Raw genomic sequence first — 11,747 nt, 5'->3', positions numbered from 1 at the left:
GTTATCAACATTCTCCTCATACTAAATCCAAAACACAGCACTAGGAAGAAATTTAACCCTACCCCAGCCGAAACCAGGACACCTGGCAATAAATCGGTGATTCCTCCTAAGGATGGGCTGTGACCGCTGTAACGGGTTGGGTGGGGGCTGGCAGGGTGGGGGGAGCACCAGCTCCGGTCCCTGCCACCTCCAGGCTTCCTGTGGTCCCCACTTGCAGGATGACATCTAGGTCAGGAATAAAAAAAAATAACACCTTTAGGGGATTATTCTCTTTATTTGCAGCCTGGGTGTAAAGCCACCGGGATGCACCTGCTCTCCGCTCCAGAAAGTTAAACCTTCCCTTTTCAGATGGGAAGGGACACGGAGGAGCTGGCGTGCAGCTGGGGCGAGGGGATGTCACCAGTCAGGGCCGGTGGCAGCGGTGCTGGTGGGTCACGCTCCTCTCTGGAAGCGGAAAGTAGGTGGAAGAAACCCCTGTGCTTTACCTTTTGGTTGAAGGCAGTGCTAGAGGGTTGAAGAGGCCCCGTGCCCCCAGGATGGGCTCTGACCTCGCTCCAAGAGGGAGGATGGTCGGGCTGAGCTGCCCCTGCGCTTCTGCGTCCCCCCTGCTTTGTCATTGCTCCTCTTGGAGACCTCATCCAGCCACCACTGAGGTCCAGAGCTGCCCGTCCTCAGAGCTGGCAGCATCCCATCCTCGCCCCGCTCTCCCCCAGGTCGACCGTTGACCTCCCATGCGGGGACGGGGCGGATGCCTTCTTTTGTTCCTGCTGCAGGAGCTCTTGGGCTAGGAAGAAACACAAGGTGAGAAAGGGCTCATTTCTCCTGCCGGTGGGGTGGGATGCGATGGCTGTCCCGTCCCACCCCAGGGGACCCACCGACGGCCACAGTAACAGCATTAGATCTCTACCAAACAGCTACGCTGGGGACACTATTACACCTAGCTCAGGTACTAAAGCAAAAGCAAACTGTGGCTTTGCATGATGGCCTGAAATCCATCTCTGATCTTGGAGCATTCTGGGACGGATCTGTCCATCCTTCTGCCTTAAGAGGTGTGACATGTTGCACTGAAACCAGGGACTGCTGTGGCTAAGACCCTTGAAGCTGCCAGACATGGCGCAGGCTGCACCGGCACGAAGCAGACCTTGGTGGCAAGCACGAGCAGCGAAGGGGGTCAGCTTTGGAGGAGGGAAGGTGTTTGCAGCCTTGAAGCAGAAGTTTGGGGCCTGTGGTTCACCCGCCTCCGCTCTCACCTAAAGCCGTCACACAACTCACCTATGGCCATAAAGATATCTTCTACTTGGTGGTTGGATTTTGCAGATGTCTCCATGAACAGGAGGTTTTTGGTCCTTGCAAACTCTTCCCCCTCCTAGGTGGAGACAAGCAGTTATTTTCCCAGCCCACTCTGGGGTTGCTTGTTCGGTTACGGTGGCATTTCGTGGCAGGTCAATAATTGTACGGGGACTTTGGAGGTGTCTGAAAGCCTTTTAAATTCTCGGCTTTGCTAGGACATATCCCAGCGCTTGCTGGTGAGGGAGTGATGAGGGGGCCAGGGAGCTCACCACAGGCGCTCACCTCGGTGGCGACTTCTCGCTCAGCAGCAAGGTCCGTCTTGTTGCCCACCAAAGCGATGACGATTTCGTCAGGAAGGAATTCCTTCTCCAAGTCCCTCAGCCACAGCTTTGCTCTATTAAATGTTTCCTGGAGAGAGGGAGACAAAACCACCCAGCGATCTGGTTTTGATTTAATCCCTTTGCCTCAGGCATAGCAAAGCTGGATGGGGGGCACCAAACCAAAGGGGGTGGAAGAGATGTGGTGGGGAGGCTTTGATTGCCCTCTCTCTCAAACACCTTTAGGGATAAATCAGCCTTGGATGGGATGCACCCTTTCTGCATGGCAGCAGAAATCACCCCTGGGGTGGTGGCGTGGTCCTGCACGGGCAGGGACAGCCCCCGGCACGTCCCAGGTGGGACGTTCATCTTCTCAGGCAGTGCTCATGTACCACTTTCTGCTCTACCAAGGACAAACACCATCATCTGGACACCCCTGCCCTGCCAGTGCTGCTGCAGCATGGCATAGTTTCGGTGCGGACGGGATCAGCATCCCCCTGCCTTACCTTGTTAGCAATGTCGTAAACAAGGAGAGCAGCGTGGGCACCCCGGTAGTAGAGGTGGCAGACGCTGTGGTACTTCTCCTGGCCTGCCGTGTCCCAGATCTCAAACTTGACAGTGGCCACCTCTAGCTTGAGCGTCTGGGTGAAGAAGGAGCCTGCGAGCAAGATGCAGAGTGCACGTTCGCTTGCAGCAAGAGCAGAGAGCTCAGATCTGCTGCCGTGAGGTCAAACCTGTCCCAAGGGCCGGTAACAATGCTGTAATGCACAAAACTGGGACGAGTTTCTCGTAAGCGCTGGCACCACTGATGGCACGGCGTGTCGCAAGGGCAGGCTGGGAGCCCTTCCTGGCAGCAGATTTGGTGGATGCACACCAGTTTTGATGTCAGATAGCTCTGAGCTTTGCAGAATAGCCCCCAGAGAGAGCCACCTCTACCTTGCAGGTGGATCAGAGCTGTGTAGGAATATCCACTGAAAAGGGCTCCCACTGGAGGGGAGCCTCCGTCCCTGCTCCCAGGGAGCAGATGGCTGCTTGGGGACCAGCCAGAGCCAAGGCAGAGGGACAAGGGGAGCAGCTCTGCAGCACCTCGCTCTCCTCCACCAGCTAGCTCTTCAGGCTCCAGGTGGGACCACAACCTCTGTGCCTGCCGTGCCTTCTTAGGGCAAAACCCAGGTATATCATGTAAAATGAACATCTATAATGTCTAGGTGCTGTAGGAAGCTGTGCTGATGCGAACATACGGGGGAGGCAGCTTGATCCCAGCAGGCGAGTTGGCCCAAGGGAGGTTATAGAGGGAGCAGGGCTCTCGCAGCACTCCAGATGGTTTTCATCAAAGCATGAGCATGCACGCAGCCTGCCTTCGGACGTGGGTTGTTCAGCACGGCCTGTCAGGACAGGACGCGCAGGGGCAGATGCTCTTCCCTTTGCCAGTGGGGCAGAGCGTGGGGTTTGCAGCCTGGCCAGGGCGTGGGGAGATCTGCGCTCTCGTCTCTGCAGGCAGGCTGGAGGAACGAGGCGCTGCTGCAAGCCTACCATCGGGCAGTGCTGGAGGGGGGGTCCTGGCCACCTGCACCCCAGCCAGAACCTCCTTGCTCCAGTGGAACATAGAGGCTGGGGCAGCACCCGGCAAGGAGAGAGTCTCCTGGGGTGTCCGAATAGCTGTGAGGGCAGCACAGGACCAAGCATGCATAGGGCAGATGGGGCCACACAGTTTGGACCCCAGGTTTCACGCATTTCAGTGCTCATCTGCCTCCGAAAAGCAGCGCGAGACCAAACCTGTGCAATTTGCTTACAGCCTGGTGCTGAGGAAAATGGGCTGCAGACATCTGAAGGTGACAGCGATGGAGGAGGTCTGGCTCTGGAGCAAGTCCGTGCCATGTTCAAAAGTAGGTCTGTGCTACTGCAGAATATACCAACCTGTTCTCCTGCATCCCACCCCGCTGCAAGGAAGGGCATCAGGCCTGGTCTCTTTTCCAGAGCCATCAAGCTACTGAAGCCACTCACTCACATCCCACAGTTGGCAGCGACTCCTTGAAGTCATTTTTCACGTATCGGTAGGCCAGGCTTGACTTTCCCACCGACGTGCTCCCCAGCAGAACCACCTTGTAGAGGTAGGTGGGACAAATCCCCTCCAGGGAGGTGCCCAGTATTGCTTTCTGTGCCATGCCCTGCAAGGAAACCAATTTGGTTCAAAACACGTCTGCAGTGATCCCAGGTCCATCAGCTGAGCCTCCTGCATCAACTGACCAGTGGCAGCAGGACAGGAAGGGTTTAAACTCAAAAACATTAATATCCTGAATCAAATTTAATACACCAACCCATCTGCCAGTGTTAGTTATGACCAGAGGGTGGAGATCTTTAGGAAGAAACTTGATGCAAGAGGCCTTCTTGGATGTAGACAAGGAGGGCTGGGCACCCCAAGAGCTGATGGTCTTTGTGGCAGCAACACTTCAAGTCAGCACGCTGCTCACCAGGGTGAAAAAGCAGGAGTTAGAGGATCTGACTCAAACACTCCTGAGGACAGCAGCGCACAAAGCAGACAGCACATGCTCCTCCACTGTGGGTTAAGAAACCCTGGGCAGACCAAGCCCGTGAAGCCTCATGCCCTCATGACCATTGCACCATGGAGTGTGACTCTGCATCACTCGGGGTGGAGCTACGCTGCACGGTGACCCGGGACGGCGGGGGAGCATGGCCCGAAATAACGGTGGTCGCCTCAAACCTGACTCGAAGAGAGCCGCTGCAGAGCATTGGCCGTACCCTGGGAAGAGGACGGTCGGTGTAAGCCCTCCTTGGTGGCACGTGTTCCCTTCTCCCAGCCTTGAGCTCAAGGAAGTGACGCTGCCTGGCTGTCAGCGGGAGCTGTCAGCGAAGGGTGGCGAATAACGCTGTCTTGCAGCTAGCCGAAGCTTCGCCCTGGCTCCTCCTAGCAGAGCTCCTCCTCTAAAATTACTCGGCTCACGTGGAGAGCTATGCAGGAGAGAGAGAGGTTCATGCAGAGCTTGAAGATGAAGGGTCATGGGGTGTTGAACTGAGCAGAAGGGCATGAGATGACCTTGCATGCATTTATCCCACCTCACACGCAGCAGTAAAGGGGAAATACGCCACCAACAAGCCCGTAACTGCTGTGCAGAGATGGGATGTGCCTCCCTTACAGAACTAATCTTCTAACGCCCAAAGGAAGCAGTGGAGCCTTCTGAAGGATGCTAAAACATTAGTGTCCTGCTGCTGGTCCCTGCCTGTGTGTCCTGACATTCTCCCTGCCATTTGCATGCTGGGGTGAACACTGCTGGTGTGGGGTGCTTCCCTCGGCGTGCTTTTGAAGAAAGCCCTGGTCAGCCAGAGAGCAGAGACCTGCAAGAGTTATAGTGAAGATTTGGTGCAATTACTCCAATTTCTACCTGGGGCCGGCAGGAGTTCGGCATGCAGAACTTGCAGGTGAGCAAAAGTACCTTTATGAAGACACCTAACAGCAGCGCTGGCAATGTGGATCCCGGGCCAGGAATGTCTCTGCGGCTCGCTCCTCTGACAAAAGCCTCTTGTTCCTGCGCGCTGCTCATCCCACAGGTCTCCTCTATTTTGCCTATCTTCCCCCTGCAATCTGGCAGGCTCCAGACCTTTAATTCTTCTCCCTTCTCTAGGCTGTTATCAAAGCAGGCTGTCATTCAGAGCGTTCCTCGGTGCTGGCTGAACCTAGGTCTGTATCTTTAGATGCGGGTGGTTTTTCTGCTCGGTGAGATGGGCTTCCATCCCCTTAAAAACCAGGGTTAAAATCTTCTCCCACAGCCCAGTGATGAAGAGCAGCATCGCAGTTTGTGCAGAACAGCTAGTTAGGGGTGGGTTATATTTTTTTAAGCAGGAAAAAAAAAAACTCTGCGGCACAGCATAAGGGTGCTCCTTATGATATTAATTACATACATTTGCCTCTTTGTAGGCCTGGAAAGAAGACTGCTGTCCTTTCTGGGCAGTTACATTAGCTACCGTAAGCAATGTGCCATAAAACTCTCTAGGGAAGCAAGAAGCTGCATGAAACCCAGATTGTCTATATTAAACTCAATTTCTTATTATTTCACTCTGTTGCTCTCTTTTTAACCCTAGAAGGCTGTATTGATGCTGGAACAAAGCTCACCTGAGAATTACTGTAATGATAGAAATTTCCTTGCAAACTTTTCATGCTAGCAAGCGCCTATTAGAGACGGGGAGTTTTGCCAAAACTCATTTGAAACAATTTCTTTTCCATGTTAAGAGGCAGAAGGTGAATCTCCCTTTCCACCCGAGGAGAACGGCAAGGAAGCAAAACAAGTGGCTTTGTTTTGATTCAGTGGAAAACAGGATTTAGGGGAAGCTGTTTTCTTTTTCCTTTTTTTTTTTCTGTTGAAAAAGGAGTGTATAGAGTAAAACCCTAAGCTCGCTTAGGCTAAGGGACTATGGGAAAAGCCCTCCAGACATCTCATGTGGCTGGTGGTCACCGTTCTATGGCTGCTCCCTGCCCTGGGGAAGAACCTGTCGGCAAGACCCAGCTTAGGGTTACATCAGCTCTGCAGATCCAGGATGCTGCTCCAGCAGGGTCACCGATGCCCGCTCCGGGTGCGGATAAGGGTGCTGCTGCCTCGCAGCAAACAGCATCCCTGTTCTTTCAGCCTGCGCTGCCGACGAAGCAGAAGCTCGTCCTTCATCTGGAAACTTCCCTGACTTCCCTGGGCTGGGACTGACTGACTGAACATATCTAGGAGAAGTATTTAAAGTCTGATTTCTGTGAGTTAAGCCCCAGCAGAGTGCACCTGCATGCCAGAAAGCTTCTGCTGGCGTAACTAGAATAAGTTTGGTTTATCTCACTGTGAACTCGAAACTCTGAAGAAGTCACCGATGCTTCTGTGCAAAATGGCTTCAGCAAATTTTCTCATGCAATCTGAACCAGGACTGCTTAGATGCTGGATTTTGGGGATTTTTACTTTGATCCAATAAAGAATAACTCGGCAATTTAGGGAGCAGCCTGGGGAACAGCTGAAGTGTTACAAGTCCTGTCCTTGTGCCTAGAGGCCATGCCAAGGGGCAAGGAAAGCTGAACCTGCTCAGATTCAATATAAAGAGCCGGAGATTAGTCTAGACAAGCATTTCTCTTCAATCGACTGTAAAAATCCTCTTGGCAGATTTAGTCTCCAGATCCAGCTCAATATTTTGTGACAGCTGGGTCTAGCAGCAGATATTTGGGGCAGGCTTGCCTGATCTTACACTTACCTAGAAGGTGAGTACCAAAACGGCCACAACACAGATCATTTCTCACTTCCTAATTGAGGATTAAGCATCGCTGCACCCAGGAAATTGTGTTCTCGGCATTTTGTTCAATTGTCTGAACGATTGAACTGTCTGAACAGTTGTGTTCAGACACGCCTGCCCCCCCGTCTCGGTGTCTCTTCTCTCCTTCCCGTGGGCAACGGGTGCGTACATGGTGCGGAGGCAGCTCCAACCAGCGTTAACCAGCTTCCCCTATAGAGCCCACTGGGTTAATGTAAATCAACTTAAAGGTAATCTGTTTGCCGAGTACGGCAGCAGCGCCAGATCAGTGATACTGCACTTGAACCGCCTGCCCTCGCTGTTTCCAAGAAGGGACCTGACAAATCTGTTTATGAGGGTGACTCAGTTGTTTATAATTAGCAGGAAAGTGGACTTTATCTAAGGAGCATCCTTTCAAACTCCTGTTTTATGGGCACAAACACTAGTAATAAAAAACAGAAACATGAGGTGGCAGAGCAGATATTTGCGCTGGAATGCAACAGCAAGGGCTTAGCTTTTGCCACTTAATAAATGGGTATCTCTGCAGTACTTTTAACCTGGGGAGGAGGGATCCTGATATATTTATGGTCAGGGGATAAGCCTTTTCTTTCCAAAGGAAAACAGTAAAACAAGAAAAGAAATGCATACCTTTGGGGATGGAGCTACTGAGAAGTGTTATTTAAGACTCTAACTTCCTGGGAAATTAATGATGTTTAAACCTAATGTCTAACTGATGTCTAAGCTTTTCTAAACCACAAGCTCTAAGAAGATCCTAAAACCATTAAAGACATTTGCTGAGTTTCTGCAGGGGTGCAGCAGTGAACAAGAACCACAGTTAATCAGCTCCTCGGGAAAAAAAAGGACCCCAATGCCACCCATGTAAGTCTCCAGTACCTAGCCCTGCAATTTTTGGACATAATGCTTTAGGTTCTTTCAGATTTTTTTTTTTTCTTCCCCATCAGATAGTGGTCATGCACCTACCTCGCCCATTAACTTGTCTAGTATTCAGCTCCTCGGCTTTTAGGAGCCTCCTCCTACCTGCTAAAGCTCTCGCAGTGCTGGTGTAGGAGCACGGCTGCTTGGAAAGTTCGCCTAAGCCAAGGTTACCAGGGGATACGAAAATCCCAACTGCAGAGACTTAATGCGTAAACACTGTTAGATTTACATAGTGCTGATTTCTCAATGCAATCAGCCCTCCTCAAAGCTAAGGGGAAGAGAATAAGGGTCATTAACTGTGCAGCTGGAGCGGGTTGGGGAAATAAGGCAGCAACAAACAGAGACTGCCCTGGGCTGTGGGTGAGACCAAGCGCTCTGCTAAGACCTTCGGCTGCTCAAGAGGATGGGGGTAGGGCAGAGGGCTTCCTAAGTCTTCTTAAAATCTCTTCTCTTGGGCAGGGAGCCGCTGAGGATGGTGCCGCCCTCCCCGGTGGATGCCCCTTTGGGGTTGGGATGCGGGGCTGCTTCCCGGTGGGAGGATGAGAGTCCCGGGACCTTGTCTGGGAAAGGCACCTCGGAGATGGTGGGTCGGGGCTGGGGAGGATCCTCCAGCGGAGGATGCCTTTACCTTCCCGAAGCATTGCTCTCCTCCGGGCGCTCCGGTCCGTGGGGTCAGGGGCGACAGCCCCGTCCGGCTGCCTGAGCCTCTCTGCTCCGGGGGCAGATAAAAGCGAAACCACCCCGCAGCTCCCAGGGAGCGGTGTCAAAGGTGAGACGCGACCGGAGATCAGTGAACCTTAGACCCGCCGGCAAGGCGGGACCACGGGGGCTGCCGTCACAGTGAGCGGGGCCAGTGGCCATGCCCCTCGCACCCACTCCATCCATCCCTCCCTTCCTCCTTCCCCGCTTCCCATGCTGGGGTTTGGTGGTGGGTGGGTGGATGGATGGATGAATGGGTGTGGGTGGGTTTTTCCCCAAGCCTCGGGGTCCGAGGCTACCAGGAGCATGGGCAGTAAAAGCAGCCCACGCTCCACCACGGGGGTTTGAGGACAGGGGAGGGCTGGGTGTGGGGCCGGCCGGAGCCATGGCGTGCCAGGGATCTGGCCTTCTCTGGGTTTTTTATAATACGGCAATTTCTGCTGACACACATTAGACCTGGCTTTGGTCTTGTGCCAGGGTGCAGGCTCAGATAACTCGGGCCCGGAATTGCTGAAGCAATGTGTTTTCAGGAGCACGGCTGGTTTACCAGCTGGCAGGAGATGGCACACCGTCTTCTCTTGCAAAGTGCTTCAGCAGACAAGCTGGGGAGGTGCAAAGCGAGCAAAAACTGAGCACTTGGGCTTTTACTGCCTTTTAATTAAGGTAATAGCTAGTTACTACAGGCAGATGGGGCTTGGTGCTTTGGAGAAGGCTGCTCTCGTTAAACTCTAATATCTGGAGAGAGAAATAACAGCATGTTAATGCATTGGGATAACAGGTCTGGAGTGAGAACAGGAAGATCTGATAATTAAAAATCTAAATGAAGATAGTTTTTGTATTTCTGTCACTCATCTTGTCATAGTCAGTGTCTTTCCTTCGAGTAACAGTTCCTAAAGTTTTCTGGAAGTGAAACAGACTTTACAAAATATAGTCCTAATGGTTATAGGGAGGAGGGTGAAAAGCAGGAATCCTACAAGCAAGCTTAAAAAAATGTCATCCCAGTTTTGAAATGAAGAGCATGTCTTGTGACTTCCAAGGCCTGACTGCTGCGGCTCGATTACTTCCCATTTCTATGATGAAATGCCATATACAGACACCCGAGAGCTGCACAGACTTCATACGGCAGCAGTGCCCCCACCAAGCGGAATCACCATGAGAGAGAGGTTTCGGTTTGCGAGCCAAATGAGGGTGTTTCCCTTTGTTTGGGAGTATGTCCATGCACGGATTTGCACCGTCATAGCAAAACTGGCTTGAGTATACCCAGGTATGCCTCCAGCCTGAGAGCAGATCTTACCTGGCATGCAGTCTTTTTGCCAAAGGGGGAAGGAAAGTGTTTACCTTCCCAGGTCCCTTCCCATCAGCTCTGCAGAGGCTAGAACAGGATTTGGGGATCCTTTGAAGATGATTCCTAACAACCCTATGAAAACCCAAACCGTCTGAAGCCGGTATAATTTTCTCGGTGTAATTTTCTCAGCACAGAAGCAGTTTATGTGCTCCCGTCCCTCTCCCATAACTTGCTTCATAAGGCTGTGCTGTGAAATGAGCTGTCTTAAAGCATTATTTTTTTTTTCCAGGACTTTGGATAGATCAGTTCTTCAGTGGGAGTCTCGGTGTGACCCTGTGAACAGTTGCACTGGCACAGCAGAGGGGTAGAAAGGTGTTTCAGGGTTTGGGAGGGCTGGGGACATGGATACCTTAAGCTGGGATTGCTGCAGCAAGAATCCTTGCCCACAGCAAGGAGTGATGCTGAAAGGCAGTCTGCTCCCATTTACCCACTGTTTTGGACCTACAAGCTATGGTAACATCATGCACCTAAACTAAGCATCTAATTCTTAGTATAAAACGAGGCGCTCAGTCTTGGCTGGAAGGCTTTGAAGCCTTATGAAAGGATTGCTTTGTAGCTGCTAAGAGAAACTTCATTTCCAATTTGCGCCGCTGCAATAAGCACGTCTCGTGCTCTGTTATTTTCATACCAGTCTCATCTGCCCGAGCAGATGTTATGTCTCAGATGCCTTTGTTAAGGGTTTTTATAAAAGCAGATGGTGTCAATAAGATGCCCGCACGAAGGGTGTAAATGCCCCCGAGTCCTCTGGAGCCCCGGGGGAGCGTGCACCTTGCGTGGGCTGGGGCATCTGCCTCCTGGATGGGCCCTTCTCCGGCTCCTGGTGAGCCAGACCCCACTAGAGGGCACAGCTCATCTACCTTTTAAGACAACTGGGATGTCGGCTCCCGAGTCTCATTTCTGAACTAGGCAACCAAATAGACACCAGTCAGTGAGGGTGACGAGAGAGATGGACTGAGGTCTCCTGCCAGAACTGCATCTGGACAGCCAGCTTTTCTTTGGGTGCGTTCTGTTCTCCAAACAACCAGGACGTGAATCTTTGTGATAAATGCTGTTGCAGTGTCAGGAAGGCAGAGCTTTTTCGCATAATATCTCGTTCTGCTTGCCTGCTTCTTGAGTATGCGAATATCTTGCTGTCCTGGATGCTCAGGATCAGACCTTCTTCAGCAGCGAGTGGTTTGCAAATAAAGAGTGTGGCTGCATCGGAACTGGATCAGAAGGGCACCCGCAGTGATCTGCACAAAGCTAGGGATGCACCTTGCTCAGCTGTGCTCGTGCAGTGAAGGGTTCCTTACCCAAAATAAACTTTACTGGTAAAAACTGGTGTTTTTTCTGAGGTTAGGGATTCTGTTTTTATGCTTGCCTGATGTAATTATGCCACAAGAATTTGCAGGACAGATCTGGTCACAGGGGTGGCGTGGATCAAATATTCCAGCCCAGCAATGCATGATCTGAGCACCTGGAACCCTGTCGTAGACCTTCACCTACTGCTCCACCTCAGACTTTTTCTTTGATTTTTAACTGTGACGGAAACGGTGACATTTCAGCAGTGCACAGGGATACCAGAACAGGTCAAAATAAAACTCCTTGAGTAAACATGTGAGAATAATTCCAATAATCTCATATTTCTGGCTCTGCCTGCTGCGTTTCTTTAGGCAGGTTGCCTCTTCTTCCCTCTTTCTCTGTGTAAAAGGAGGCAGAAGAACAGTAACATTTCTGGAGCAGTTTGGGAGCTCCTGGAGGACTCTTTTTGGGTGGTTGTGTAGCATGTGGTTCCTCCTGACTCTGACTGCTGTGAGGAAGCATTAGCTCATCAATGTGAACACTGTAAATCATCCCTTGCTTAAGGAAGAGTGGTTGGGTGGAAAAGGCAGCACGGTTTGGTAATA

General features: G+C 51.8%; 1 protein-coding gene across 1 annotated transcript; it reads right to left on the bottom strand.

The window, feature by feature from the left end:
- Nucleotides 1-671: 671 nt before the first annotated feature.
- RAB17 (RAB17, member RAS oncogene family) lies at nt 672-3,772 on the bottom strand. Its single transcript, XM_009577869.1, has 5 exons — nt 3,616-3,772; nt 2,114-2,265; nt 1,573-1,698; nt 1,273-1,366; nt 672-784 (listed from the first exon to the last, which is right to left on the bottom strand). Exons 1-5 carry the CDS (start codon nt 3,770-3,772, stop codon nt 672-674), a joined length of 642 nt encoding a protein of 213 aa, XP_009576164.1.
- Between the last annotated feature and the right edge of the window lie 7,975 nt (nt 3,773-11,747).

The sequence above is a fragment of the Fulmarus glacialis genome, unplaced genomic scaffold, assembly GCF_000690835.1.
Source record: "Fulmarus glacialis isolate BGI_N327 unplaced genomic scaffold, ASM69083v1 scaffold12935, whole genome shotgun sequence".
NCBI classification, from domain to species: domain Eukaryota; kingdom Metazoa; phylum Chordata; class Aves; order Procellariiformes; family Procellariidae; genus Fulmarus; species Fulmarus glacialis.
Note: the sequence above shows the minus strand (reverse complement) of the source record. Positions and strands in the feature narration are given on the sequence as shown.

Bases quoted from the DNA above. Each gene is read 5' to 3' on its own strand.
- RAB17 (XM_009577869.1), bottom strand. From the start codon at position 3,772: ATGGCACAGAAAGCAATACTGGGCACCTCCCTGGAGGGGATTTGTCCC. The intron at 1,367-1,572 runs GTGAGCGCCTGT...GTCTCCACCTAG, and splicing joins AGCGAGAAGTCGCCACCGAG to GAGGGGGAAGAGTTTGCAAG. The intron at 785-1,272 runs GTGAGTTGTGTG...GTTTCTTCCTAG, and splicing joins AGATATCTTTATGGCCATAG to CCCAAGAGCTCCTGCAGCAG.